This window comes from Salmo salar, chromosome 13 (assembly GCF_965601325.2).
Source record: "Salmo salar chromosome 13, fSalSal1, whole genome shotgun sequence".
In the NCBI taxonomy this organism is placed as follows: domain Eukaryota; kingdom Metazoa; phylum Chordata; class Actinopteri; order Salmoniformes; family Salmonidae; genus Salmo; species Salmo salar.
This window is the reverse complement of record NC_138303.1, coordinates 62,361,975-62,374,466: the sequence shown is the minus strand read 5'-3', so window position 1 is coordinate 62,374,466 and position 12,492 is coordinate 62,361,975. Positions and strand designations below refer to the sequence as shown.

At 41.4% G+C, this 12,492-nt stretch overlaps 2 protein-coding genes across 4 annotated transcripts in view; one reads left to right on the top strand and one right to left on the bottom strand.

The window, feature by feature from the left end:
- jade2 (jade family PHD finger 2) overlaps positions 1-2,546 on the bottom strand; it is a 152,850-nt gene extending 150,304 nt beyond the window's left edge. Inside the window, exons 1-2 of one of the 3 annotated variants that reach the window (XM_082960242.1) lie at positions 2,501-2,546; positions 1,034-1,083 (exon numbers count right to left, since the gene is read on the bottom strand). Coding sequence is in view for 2 of the 3 variants with exons in the window: in XM_082960244.1 (XP_082816370.1) it covers positions 1,034-1,126 (93 nt within the window). In the remaining variant the exon portion in view is untranslated. Of the gene's footprint in view, positions 1-1,033; positions 1,984-2,500 lie in introns of those variants that run through there. The other 2 variants (XM_082960244.1, XM_045693416.2) reach the window with 2 other exon arrangements.
- A 7,200-nt stretch (positions 2,547-9,746) lies between these two features.
- xtbd1 (XRN2 binding domain containing 1) lies at positions 9,747-11,082 on the top strand. The gene is made up of 3 exons (NM_001141388.3): positions 9,747-9,988; positions 10,142-10,244; positions 10,415-11,082. Exons 1-3 carry the CDS (start codon positions 9,777-9,779, stop codon positions 10,421-10,423), a joined length of 324 nt encoding a protein of 107 aa, NP_001134860.1. The 5' UTR covers positions 9,747-9,776; the 3' UTR covers positions 10,424-11,082.
- The last annotated feature ends 1,410 nt before the right edge of the window (positions 11,083-12,492 follow it).

Here is a 12,492-nt window from a genome sequence, read left to right as displayed (position 1 = left end):
ATGTGAGCCCCCCCCACAACTGTCAAAGATATAAGCGCGTGGCAACTTACGAGAGTCTCAATGTGTAATTCAAAACACTGGAAATAGCTTGATCCCAAATATATCTGATTATGAACATCAAGTTCTTGTTTCTTAAAATGGGAATCATCAAGATGCTGCTCTGTCCCTCTACTCGCCATGCGCAGCACCAACACCAGGCCCACCCCCTGATCTATGAGCGCAGAGTTTCTGAAGGTAAACAATAGCCACTCCCCCCCACAGTTAGAACTGCACAGCGAGAGCCAGGGAGGGAGGGGAGAGGAGAGTTAACAAGCTTGTTCTAATTCTTAGATAGGTGCGTGCTTAGCCTTCCGAAATACACACTCCACTTCTTGGGAACGCAATTGGCGTTCACGTGCGATTTCAAACCCACAAGCGAGCGACACTGGATGGCAACAGTAACTTTAGACAAATCACAGTTTTATAGCGCAATCGTTATTACCAAAATGCTGCTCATTTGATCTTTTCAACGGGCAGATAACATCCGATCACTCGTCATTAGCCCAGCATGTGCATTTTCAGCGCCATATGTTGGCGAGACGCGGTCCCTCCTCGCGACACACATACACACTTGCACGACTCTTGCATAAGTTGTCAATAATTTCTTCGAATTCAACAAAATAATTAGCCATTTGTTTCACTGAAGCATGTTATGCAAGAGCACTTCAGGAAAATCCCGCTACCAAAATTATTTCATAACAGCGGTGAACATAGCTATGACCGCCCGCCTGTAAATAATACTCGCTGCGTAGTTGGCGTTGCTAACATTGCTTGTGAACTGGGACCTGACATTTTCATATTTTAGAAAATAAGAAGTTGCAGTTGAATGATCTTCTCGTGTTAACTATTCGTCTGGCTATCACAACCATCTGACCCACATGCACTAACGTTACACATTTCACTACCAGCTCTGGAAGTGTGCTTTTTCCCCCCTGTGCTAACGTTACATGCTACTACTGTACTTCTTGGGGGAAGAAACCAAAATCGAACCTACCTTTTTACCTTGATTGCAGTCAACTTCCGATGGCGAAAACGTCCTCGACTCTGGACGATGAGAAATCACGAAATCATTTGAAGTTAACCACATGTAGTGACAGTGAATTTCACGGTGGTCAAATTCCAGTGCAACTACCCTAGCTAGTTAGCTAGTTAACGTTAGCCCACCGACTATCCACGTTGGTGACAGGACGTGCCTGCGAGGCTGTGGTGACAGCACGTCGATCAGATGCTCTCCCAAGAGAGTCAAAATAAAAAAAGTAGCAATTTACACATTTAATCCATTATAAAGTCTATCCGGCAGCATAACATATTATTCAACAAAACTGCGATGGCCGCCTTCGCAGTTCTCAGCTAAATACAGTTAATGTAGCTAACTGTTAGCTACCTTTAGCAGACTTTAGGAGTATCATCCGTAAATCCAAATTGTCTAACGGCTTGCAAGATAGCCTCGAGCTGCAGCCAGCAAGTCACTTCTAATGTAAGCTAAAGCTATGCCGGGTACAGCAAGGTAAGATAACAAATATCATTTTCAAAGCCATGTCGCATTTGAAAATAGTCCAATGTGATATCCCCCAGGTCCCGATTTGTCACGTGAGTGTGTTTTCAGATCCAGTAAGGGAAAAAAAATAATATATGCTTCATTTTCATGGAATGAAATGTTGCAAGCTAGTTTTGAGACGTTCTGCCGAAAAAACATCGCCTGCCCATTCGCTTCCCCTCCTGCCCGCTCATGTTCTCCCTCTTGCGCGAGGGTTCTGCAACCTCACAACAAAATAAGCTCATACTTTAAACTCTTTTGGCGCCATATTAATGACGTACTTTAAATTTGCCGTTACTGAAAGCCGATTCAAATATCTTTACGGTGGGTTAATTTCGCCAAACTGGCTAAAACCTGAAATGGAAATCAAATGGAATTATATTCTTCGCCTGTCACTCGTTTGAAAGTGAAAGCCACCGTTTCGTGTAAGCGGTTTGTTTTAGTCGGGTAATATCTGTTCAATAATTGGCCATTTACCGAGGATTTTTTTTGGGCTATTCATATTTCCTTTCGTAATAAGAAAGACATTAAAGAAACATTGAAATAACGTTAGTCTTACTTTCAAACGTTTTAATAGCCTATTCAATCCACTCCAAGCCATGCTGTTAGTTCACGCAGACAAGCGATATCAATTCCACAGCATTTACTACTTTCTATTAGGAGTGATCTGTATTTTGTCGGATCTCCACCAGGCTCGGTTGAAGCTAAAAAAGGGACATTGTACAATTCCCATGCAGAAGCGTTCGAAAAGAAACAAATTCATTGGACCTGGGCCGGAGCGAAATTGAATGGAAATGAATACCATTACAGAAAGTTCGACATCAAACGCTCTGCATGGAATTATTGGGTTGTCTTAACCTTAGTATAATTTTACAGCTAGTCTCCGGTGAGGGTTACTGTGTGTCTGGTAGTAATCGCACGCACCTTCATGTTATTGCGCGTGCCCTCTCCTGCTGCTCGGTGGCCACCCAGCCAATGATGCATGGCAGTATTTTTTTTCTATATCAATGATTGTTGTTGTGTTTCTGACATCATATATTTGCACCCTTGGCACGCATGAAAATACAAGCGGTGCAGGCCTTTCTTTACCCATCTCACATAACCGCGGGAAGTGAGGGTGCCGCAGGACTCTCTGGAAAAAAAAACAAAAAAAACATGTATTTTTTAAAATAAATATTTTTTACACATAAGTAGTGCACTGGGCATTTAATAGTCCTGTATTAGTGTACCAATTACCCCCCCCCCCCCCCCCGTGAAATGAAAGACACACTAGCTTTTTCTGGCACAGATTCAAATGTGCTGTAGCAGCCTGCCTGCACCACAGGTGGGTTAAGTCCCTTGAGAAAACATACAATGCCACTCCATGGGTATTTGATTGTACTGACCGTTAATTTACTGTCTGCTGGACTCATCGTTTATTTAGCAAATTCAGCCATGCAACATATATCATGTCTGTCCCAAATGGCAGACTATTCCCTATATACACTTTAAAGGGAATATGGTGCCAAATGGGACGTAACCCTCCTCTCATTAGAAGGGCCTGTGGTTAGTGTAAATTGTGGTTCTCTTTCATTCAAGGTACTGTATGTCCTTTCGGTTTGATTGTGGCATCCAATAGGCTTTTGATCAGGCCAGGGCATCCAAATGTCAGCTACCTACATCAAAGCCACTGTATCTCATGATGGATAATATTACAACAAACTGCTTGTCGGGACTGTAGAATTGGTGCCGATTCTGATAGTTCAGAGGTTATTCTAGGGCAGCCTGACAAACCTGGGAGACTGACAGACTGAAACGCCTGCAGAAAGAAAGACAGATCCTCAAATTTGTTTCATTATGGTCTAGACTCCTAGAATTATCTAGGCCATCCGTTGATTTTTTTGCATTACAGCCCTTTCATACTTTAAATCCCTATAGAGATCATCAGCACAGCAGTATTGTATAATGATATGGCACAGCCTTAAAAAAAAAAACTGTGATTTAAAAGGGTGCAATGTTTTAAACAGAGGTATGAAGATGTAATCATTGTCTCCTGAGTCAGAAGCCGATGATTGAGATCTACTATCTCCTTCTGTATTCAATTCAAGTCATTTGTTTTCCTGTACTTATCTCATACTTGTCCCATTTGCGAGGCATTTACCTTCTCAGGCTGCGTCCCAAATGGCTCCCTATTCCCTATATGCTGCACTACTTTTGACCAGGGCCCGTGTGATATTGGAGTGGGGGGTAATACTTCTTCCTTGGCTCATTCCCAGCATGCTGCTGAAAAGGCTACCTGTTGTCTCCATGTCTCCCAATTACAGTTTTCTCTTGACTAAGCATACATTAGATGACTCATCAAAAATATGTGTTGCCAAGCCTCTTGGAACAGTGTATTATTTCAGCATCATTGTGTATTTTATGCTGAGTGAAGAGGTATGCCATGTGGCTATAAGCAGAATGGGGATCAAATGGGGACTTACATGGGTTGTAAGCTGCCCATATTTAATATAATCAAGATTGCAGATATTTTTTATGGAGATTGAGATAGGAATGTGTGCACCTCATTGTATTTTAACCACTGGGAGGAGCGCCTTACGGTCGGATGCCGAGCAGTTGCCATACCAAGTGGTGATGCAACCGGTCAGGATGCTCTCGATGGTGCAGCTGTATAACATTTTGAGGATCTGGGGACCCATACCAAATCCCATACCAAGTCTCCTGAGGGGGAAAAGGTTTTGTCGTGCCCTCTTCATGAGTTTCTTGATGTGTTTGGACCACGATAGTTTGTTGGTGATGTGGACACCAAGGGATTTGAAACTCTCGACCCGCTCCACTATGGCCCCGTTGATGTGAATGGGGCGGGTTTTGCCCTCCTTTTCCTGTAGTCCGCGATCATCTCCTTTGTCTTGCTCACATCGAGGGAGAGGTTGTTGTCATGGCACCACACTGCCAGGTCTCTGACCTCCTCCCTATAGGTTGTCTCATCGTTGTCAGTGATCATGGTGTTGGAGTCGTGCTTGGCCACACAGTCGTGGGTGAACAGGGAGTACAGGAGGGGACAAAGCACACACCCCTGAGGGGCCCCTGTGTTGATGATCAACGTGGCAGATGTGTTGTTGCCTACCCTCACCACCTGGGGGCGGCCCGTCAGGAAGTCCAGGATCCAGTTGAAGAGGGAGGTGTTTAGTCCCAGGGTCCTTAGCGTAGTGATGAGCTTTGTGGGCACTATGGTGTTGAACGCTGAGCTGTAGTCAATGAACAGCATTCTCACATAGGTTCCTTTTGTCCAGGTGAGAAAGGGCAGTGTGGAGTGTGATTGAGATTGCGTCATCTTTGGATCTGTTGGGGTGGAATGCGAAATGGAGTGGGTCTAGGGTTTCCAGGATGATGGTGTTGATATGAGCCATGACCAGCCTTTCAAAGCACTTCATGGCTACTGACGTGAGTGCTACGGGGAGGTAGACATTTAGGCAGGTTACCTTCACTTTCTTGGGCACAAGGACTATGGTGGTCTGCTTGAAACATGTTGGTATTACAGACTCGGTCAGGGAGAGGTTGAAAATGTCAGTGAAGACACTTGCCAGTTGGTCCGCGCATGCTCTGAGTACACGTCCTGGTAATCCGTCTGTCCCCGCGGCCTTGTGAATGTCGACCTGTTTAAAGGTCTTGTTCCCGTCGGCTACGGAGAGCGTGATCATGGAGAATAACCAAAAATGAGCAATTAATATAAAATATTTGACACTGTGAAGGGGAGACGTCTCAAGATGTCAAGTGAAGTGACACCCTCCTCATAACAAATGAAGGGGAAGACCTACCTACATGTTCTATTACACTTTTGCCTTCATCCCCTGTCTTGTTCCATTCATACCTGTCAGGATGTTGTCCCAACCTGTTTATATAGACAGAGTGAGGTAGGGTGGTCTCCCTCAGAACTGATGGGATTGTAAAGTATTTCTCTCTGATCTTGTTCCTGGCATGTCTGTAAGGGGGCCCTGGTCACATGAAGAGGCAGCCAAGGATGTGTCAGTATGTTCTTGGATGGTTTCCATTCAACCCTGGCTTTGAAAAAAAAAGGCCTTTATTTATTTTGGCTCGTAGCCTGGTGGTAATCCTGTAACCTGAGTTTGGGGTTGGGAAGATATCATCATTTATTTTTGATATGTCACAATGTTCATTTATAAAGGCTTTCTTTCTCTAAGGTCAAGTGACAAAATAGAATATAGCTTCTTACTGTATCTGATGTTTTTGGGCAAATGGGTAAAGGAGTGATGTAAGAGTGATACTGTATATAGGTCACAGACTCGCAGTCCAAACAAAATGCTTTAGGTGGCATAGATTGTCATACCAGGTACACCCCCCCTACATATTTATTTGGTCAGTTAAACTAAAACTTTTAATTTTGCTCTATACTCCAGCATTTTGGATTTTAGATACATTATTGTATATGAGGCGACAGTACAGAATTTCAGCCTTTTATTTTAGGGTATTTTCATACATATCTGTTTTACTGTTTAGAAATTAAAGCACTTTATGTATCTAGTCCCCCCCATTTTTAGGTGCCATAGGTATTTGGACAAACTCATTTGTAGTGTATTAAAGTAAAAGTTTTGTATGTTGTCCTATATTCCTGCTCTCTTAGAAAAAAAGGTGCTTTCTAGAACCTAAAAGGGTTCTTCGACTGTCCCCATAGGAGAACCCTTTGAAGAACCCTTTTGAGTTCCATGTAGAACCCTTTACACAGAGGGTTTTACATGGAACCCAGAAGAGTTCTACCTAGAACCAAAATGGGTTCTTCTATGGGGTCAGTCGAAGAACCCTTTTTTCTAAAACTGCATTTCAGTTTGTTTTGGTCGTGTTTCAGATCATGTTGTGCCAAATAGAAATAGAAATGAATGGTAAATTATGTATTGTGTCATTTTGGAGTCAGTTTTACTGTAAATAAGAATATAATATGTTTCTGAACACTTCTACATGAATGTGGATGCTACCATGATTATGGATAATCATTCATGAATTGTGAATAATGATGAGTGAGAAAGTTAGAGGCATAAATATCATACCCCCCCCAAAAAAAAGCTGTGAGGTTAGCATCTAACTTTTTTACTCATCATTATTCACGACTCATTCAGCATTATCCATAATCATGGTAGCATCCACATTAAGGTAGAAGTACTCAGAAACATTGTATTCTTATTCTATGGTAATGTATAGAATTTATTATACAAGTCAAAACTCACAAATTCTACAGCACAATACAATTCTACCCCCCCCCCAAAAAAATGCCAAACCTCCCCTGTTATTGGTAATGGTGTGAGGTTAGCATCTGTAACTTATTTACTCATCGTTATTCACGACTCATTCATGATTATCCATAATCATGGTAGCATCCACATTCATGTAGAAGTACTCCGAAACAATGTATTCTTTATTCTATGCTAATGTATACAATGTATTATACAAGAGACAAAATTCACAAATTCTACAGCACCATGGCAGAGTCATGTCTTCAGTGTAAAACTAAGAATGACTCAATAATCCATGCTTTCTGGGAATGCTATGAATTAGAATAGGTCACACAATTCTTATGTGTTCCCCTAACCCACAATTATCTCCTTAATTGCATTGCAGAGTTGAATTGGATACATCTGTTGAAATAGAGTGGGAGCAGCTGAAGCTGTGTTTGAACCAACAACTTGGCAAAGTCAGGGCAAGGGTGTTACATCATGTGCTTACAAGGTCCATATTTATTAGCAGAGGCTACAGAGTGGCTGATGCACATAAAGCAGGGTATATTTGTACACAAGTTAGGGAGTCAATTTAATGATTTAAAAAACAATCATCCAGTACCAGTGAATAGTAGTGCAGACATTTTGAAAATGTTGTTCTCTGTTCGGTCACAGGATGGCGCTGTAATAAACACTGGTACCACAGAGTTTCTAAACCCAGAGGCGCAACATCGCGAAACTTCCGGGGACGCTTGCGAAACAGACCAAACGGGGTTTGGGGTTTGAGAAGTCAATGAGAGAAGTGACAAATTCTTCCTTAGTTGTTCATTTTCTCGAAATCTAAACACAACACAACCGAGGACGTGTTCTACGCATGAGTTTTGCTAGCCAACGTCGCCATGACATCGCCTACAAGTGTGGTCAATGTTTTATATTATCACGAGAGGTGGGCTTTTTGTTGTTGTTGTTCTTCTGAGAATCAGTATGAGGTTGTGGTGAGTCTAACCCGATTTGAGAAGTTTGATGTGTCTTGTGTCTCTTCCTGGAGTGATTGATGCTCGTCGGATGAATCGTGTGTTGAATGAATAAAAAGTGAAGAGCCTATCTGTTATTTTTTATATTTTTTATATGGAGTCTCTCAAGTGCAAGCTACAGAGTCACAGAATTTATTCCAAGACCAATGCGGTGTTGGTCATTGTAAAGCTTTGGGAAATGTTTCAAGTGTTTGCAGAAGGGAGAAGCCGAGATGTTCAACCTGTGGAAAAGATCAGAAAAGTGATGAAAATGTGACGTGTTGCAATTGTGGTGGGAACCATGAAGCCATGTCTTTGGAATGTTAAAAGGGATGAGAGTTCGTGGTGCTCCTGAAGAGTCAAATTGTGGTGGATAGGCCTTCACTGAAGGCTACAGGGGTTGCCATTAATGACCTGAGAGGGTGGTACAGGACCCAGATATGGACCCAGATATGTTAAAGGTTAAGAAGGTGGTCTTTATAGCTATGGTGATTAATGGCACTGTCAAAGTGGGGAATAGATATAATTATGGATGTGGCAGAACGGTTCCTGGGACTGAAAGACTTCACGGTGGAGGAGTTGCATGGAGGATTGTCACAAGCCGTACCACCCTCTCAGATCATAGAGCCTGAGGAGGGAGATATGGAGATTTGAAGGAAGGAAGAAGTGGGAGGTTTTGGTTTTATCAATGTGTTTTTTTTATAGTTTTATTTTGGGTGGATTAAGTTAGTTTTCCCTATCACGTATGGGTTTTATTTGTACCTTGTTTTTTTCAACCCCGTCCAGTTGGTGGCGGTAGTACACGTTTTGGGGTTGTAATCTGCCATAAAAGCCATAGAAGAAGGGGATTTCTATTGGGGAAGTAGTTTTAGCCGATCTACAAGCAGATTTTGACGTGCTGGGCCTTGCTGTATAAACCAAACTTTTCACCTCATAAATGTTTTATTTGGAATAATGGGTCGATATTCGATAGAAACAAGATGTTATTTTACCGTAACTGGTTCTCGAAAAACATCCTTGTCAGCCAATTATTTGGTATTAGTGGGAATCTATTTACACAGAGAGAATTTATGGAAAGATACAACTTTGAAGTTTCAAGCATATGACACTGCTATAAAAGCTATACCTCGATAAAATATTTACTTCAGAATAATGCATATTTTGTAACATCTCCTATTGCAAGCGATATCTAGGTGAATGGCATAGGTTTACTAGATAATACATTCAATAATTGTTTAATAAGGGATACTTTCTACAGGAATTCTATTCCTTCTGCTATATTTCGTTGGGCTTCATCATTTGATGTGAACTGGAGCCATGCTTGGCTCACCCCACACAAGTGTATGGTGACCAATAAAGTAAATGAGATCTCCTATAAGATTATCCATAGACTCTACCCATGTAACAGCTTGATTTCTAAATATATAGCTGATGTTACAAGTGAATGCAGTTTTTGTGAACTAGAAACTGAATCTATTGAACATTTATTGTGTAATTGTTTACATAGTGAGGTGTTCTGGACTGATGTAAAAATACATCTTGGCAACAAAATGCATACCACCATTGAAATTTTGACATATTAGTTCACTACACTGATTCCACAATTGAACGTCAGTATGTCATAAATCTATTTATTTTATTAGGAAACAGTCTCATACATAAACCAACATTTATGAAGAAAAAGGCAAAAAACAATTTTTAAATCTGATTTGGAAAACTATTTAGAATCATTAAAACATATACAAAACAAAATGTCTAAAAAAATGATTCGCTACATGTCTATATTATGTCTCTGTTATCCCTCTGGCTGTTCTGTTTTTTTGTGTTTTGCATGTTACTGTTTAATAATAATAAAAAATAAAAACAAGTTTTAGCCGATCTTCATATTGTACTGTCTTTGCTGGGACTTTCGCACGAGCTTCCTGCCTTCCTCTCTGCAAGACGCATTTCGTAGTACGGAAGCGTGGGTTACTTGTCGAAATGGCCGAGGTGGAAATCGAGGAATTCATTGAACAAAACAGGCATTTGGCCACGCTTGTAGATACATATCGTGGCATCTCAGAGAGTGAAAAACACTGGAAGGCCAGGAGGGAATTCCTATTCAGAAATATAAACGACTATGAGGACCCACACATTGACCAGCTGCTAGCATTGTCCATGGTATGGGCCAACAACGTGTTTCTTGGCTGTCGGTGAGTAAACAATAATACACTTCACGTGCATTGACTACCGGTACATGAGTTGTGTTATTTAGCTAAAATGCCTTCTAGCATACCATCATGTAACTAATGTAACTAACTTCTGTAACTAATGTAACTAACTTCTGTTTCTGCATGCTCTCTCAGATACAGTCCAGACCTCCTGGAGAAAATGAAGGAAATGGCTGAAGGAATTGTGGTAGAGGATGCCCCTGTTTTCAAAACCAGAGATGAGATAATGAAAAACCAGGTAAGTTCTATTTCATACCAAAATAATTCCTCATCTTTTTGTCTTGTCTTAGACTAGTCCTTCCAACATATCACTTTCTCCTATCTGCTTTATTCAAGTCAGTGATCACAGAGGCAAGGTAACACTGTTAGGACACCACAATAACCATTCTCTCTCTCCCTCTCCTTCAGAAACGATGATTGGAGGACCTGGTCTGTTATGGATAGATTACCTTACTGTCCAACTTTCCTTTTTCCAGATGCATATGATTTTAAAATGCTGTTTTCTTAACATGCAAGCGTATTGTTTTTTAATTAGGTATTACAACAAATGTAACATAAGCAATAACTTTTGAAACATTTTATACATTAATAATTTTTGTTGATTGGCCTGCTTCAATATCTAATGTACTTGACAATGGCCATTATCTGAATACCATGGGTGAGAACATGTTGCAAGAATAAACATTGTAAGGCCAGAAATATGCCATATGATGACTTATAATTTTAACATAATAACATAATCTCACATTCAAAACAAGGGAGGGGTACAGAAAAGGGCTTTCCATGTGGTATTTACACATTCCTCAGTTCTCCCTAATTATCCCAGAGTGAACTATCCTTGATTCCATGCCTTGCCTCCTTCTCAGAACCTCAGATCTTCTGCTCCAATGTGCTTTCTGAAGTCTATGCTGGTATATGGCCCTGGTGTTTAACCACTGAGCAGTAAGGGAAACACTGCCCCCTGCCTGCCAGGGATGATCCAGACCAGTCTGCTCTACTACTAAAATATAAACGCAACATGTAAAGTGTTGGTCCCATGTTTTATGAGCTGAAATAAAAAAATCCCATAAATGTTCCATACGCACAAATAGCATATTTCTCTCAAACTTGTTTACATCCCTGTTAGTGAGCATTTCTCCTTTGCCAAGATAATCCATCCACCTGACAGGTGTGGCATATCAAGAAGCTGATTAAACAGCATGATCATTATATAGGTGCATCTTGTGCTGGGGACAATAAAAGGCCACTCTAAAATGTGCAGTTTTGTCACACACAATGCCACAGATGTCTCAAGTTTTGAGGGAGCATGCAAATTGACATGCTGACTGCAGGAATGTCCACCAGAGCTGTTACCTGAGAGTTGAATGTTAATTTCTCTACCATAAACTGCCTCCAATGTCACTTTAGATCATTTGGCAGTACGTCCAATCAGCCTCACAACCGCAGACCACGTGTAAACACGCCAGCCCAGGACCTCCACATCCAGCTTCTTCACCTGCAGGATCGTCTGAGACCAGCCACCCAGACAGCTGATGAAACTGTGGGTTTACACAAAATATTTCTGCACAAACTGTCAGAAACCGTCTCAGGGAAGCTCATCTGGGTGCTCGTCGTCCTTACCAGGGTCTTGACCCGACTGCCGTTTGGCGTCGTAACTGACTTCAGTGGGCAAATGCTCACCTTCGATGACCACTGGCACGCTGGAGAAGTGTGCTCTTCACAGATGAATCCCGGTTTCAACCTGATACGGGCAGATGGCCGACACCATGTATGGCGTTGTGTAAACGAGCGGTTTGCTGATGTCAACGTTGTGAACAGAGTGTCCCATGGTGACAGTGGGGTTATGGTATGTGCAGACATATGCTACGGACAACAAACACGATTGCATTTTATTGATGGCAATTTGAATGCACAGAAATACCGTGACGAGATCCTGATGCCCTTTAAGGTATCTGATCAACATCTGTATTCCAAGTCATGTGAAATCCATAGATTAGGGCCTAATGAATTCATTTCATTGACTGATTTCCTCATATGAACTAACTCAGTAAGATCTTTGAAATTGTTGCGTTTATATTTTTGTTCAGTATAGTTGTGCAATACATTTTATAGATAAAAGGATAAGTAGGGTATCGTTTTTTAAATGTGTGCATGTGTTTCTCCTTCGAGAACCGCTCATTCAAAGGGGTGGACAGATCTTAAAATTCTTCCGCTAAGGACTCGGGTAGGATACTCGTGCTTTCTCAGGGGAAGGCGAGAACACTTCTCCGTTTACCTACTAACTTATTTACACTCTTCAACCACTTCCGGGTCACAGAGGACTGTCTTTTTCCCAAATTAGTCTCTCCTAGTTGCCTGCTACTGCCCATCGAGGTTGCAGCGGATGAGGATTATTTACCCTAGTCCATAATACTATCAAAGACAAAACAATTATACATGCCACAGCTGCACTCTTCACGTAAGAAAAATGAGCTGAAATCAAAATC

Excerpts from the sequence above, each read along its gene's own strand:
- xtbd1 (NM_001141388.3), top strand. The coding sequence starts at position 9,777 with ATGGCCGAGGTGGAAATCGAGGAATTCATTGAACAAAACAGGCATTTG. Across the intron at positions 9,989-10,141 it reads AACGTGTTTCTTGGCTGTCG|ATACAGTCCAGACCTCCTGG; the intron begins GTGAGTAAACAA and ends ATGCTCTCTCAG.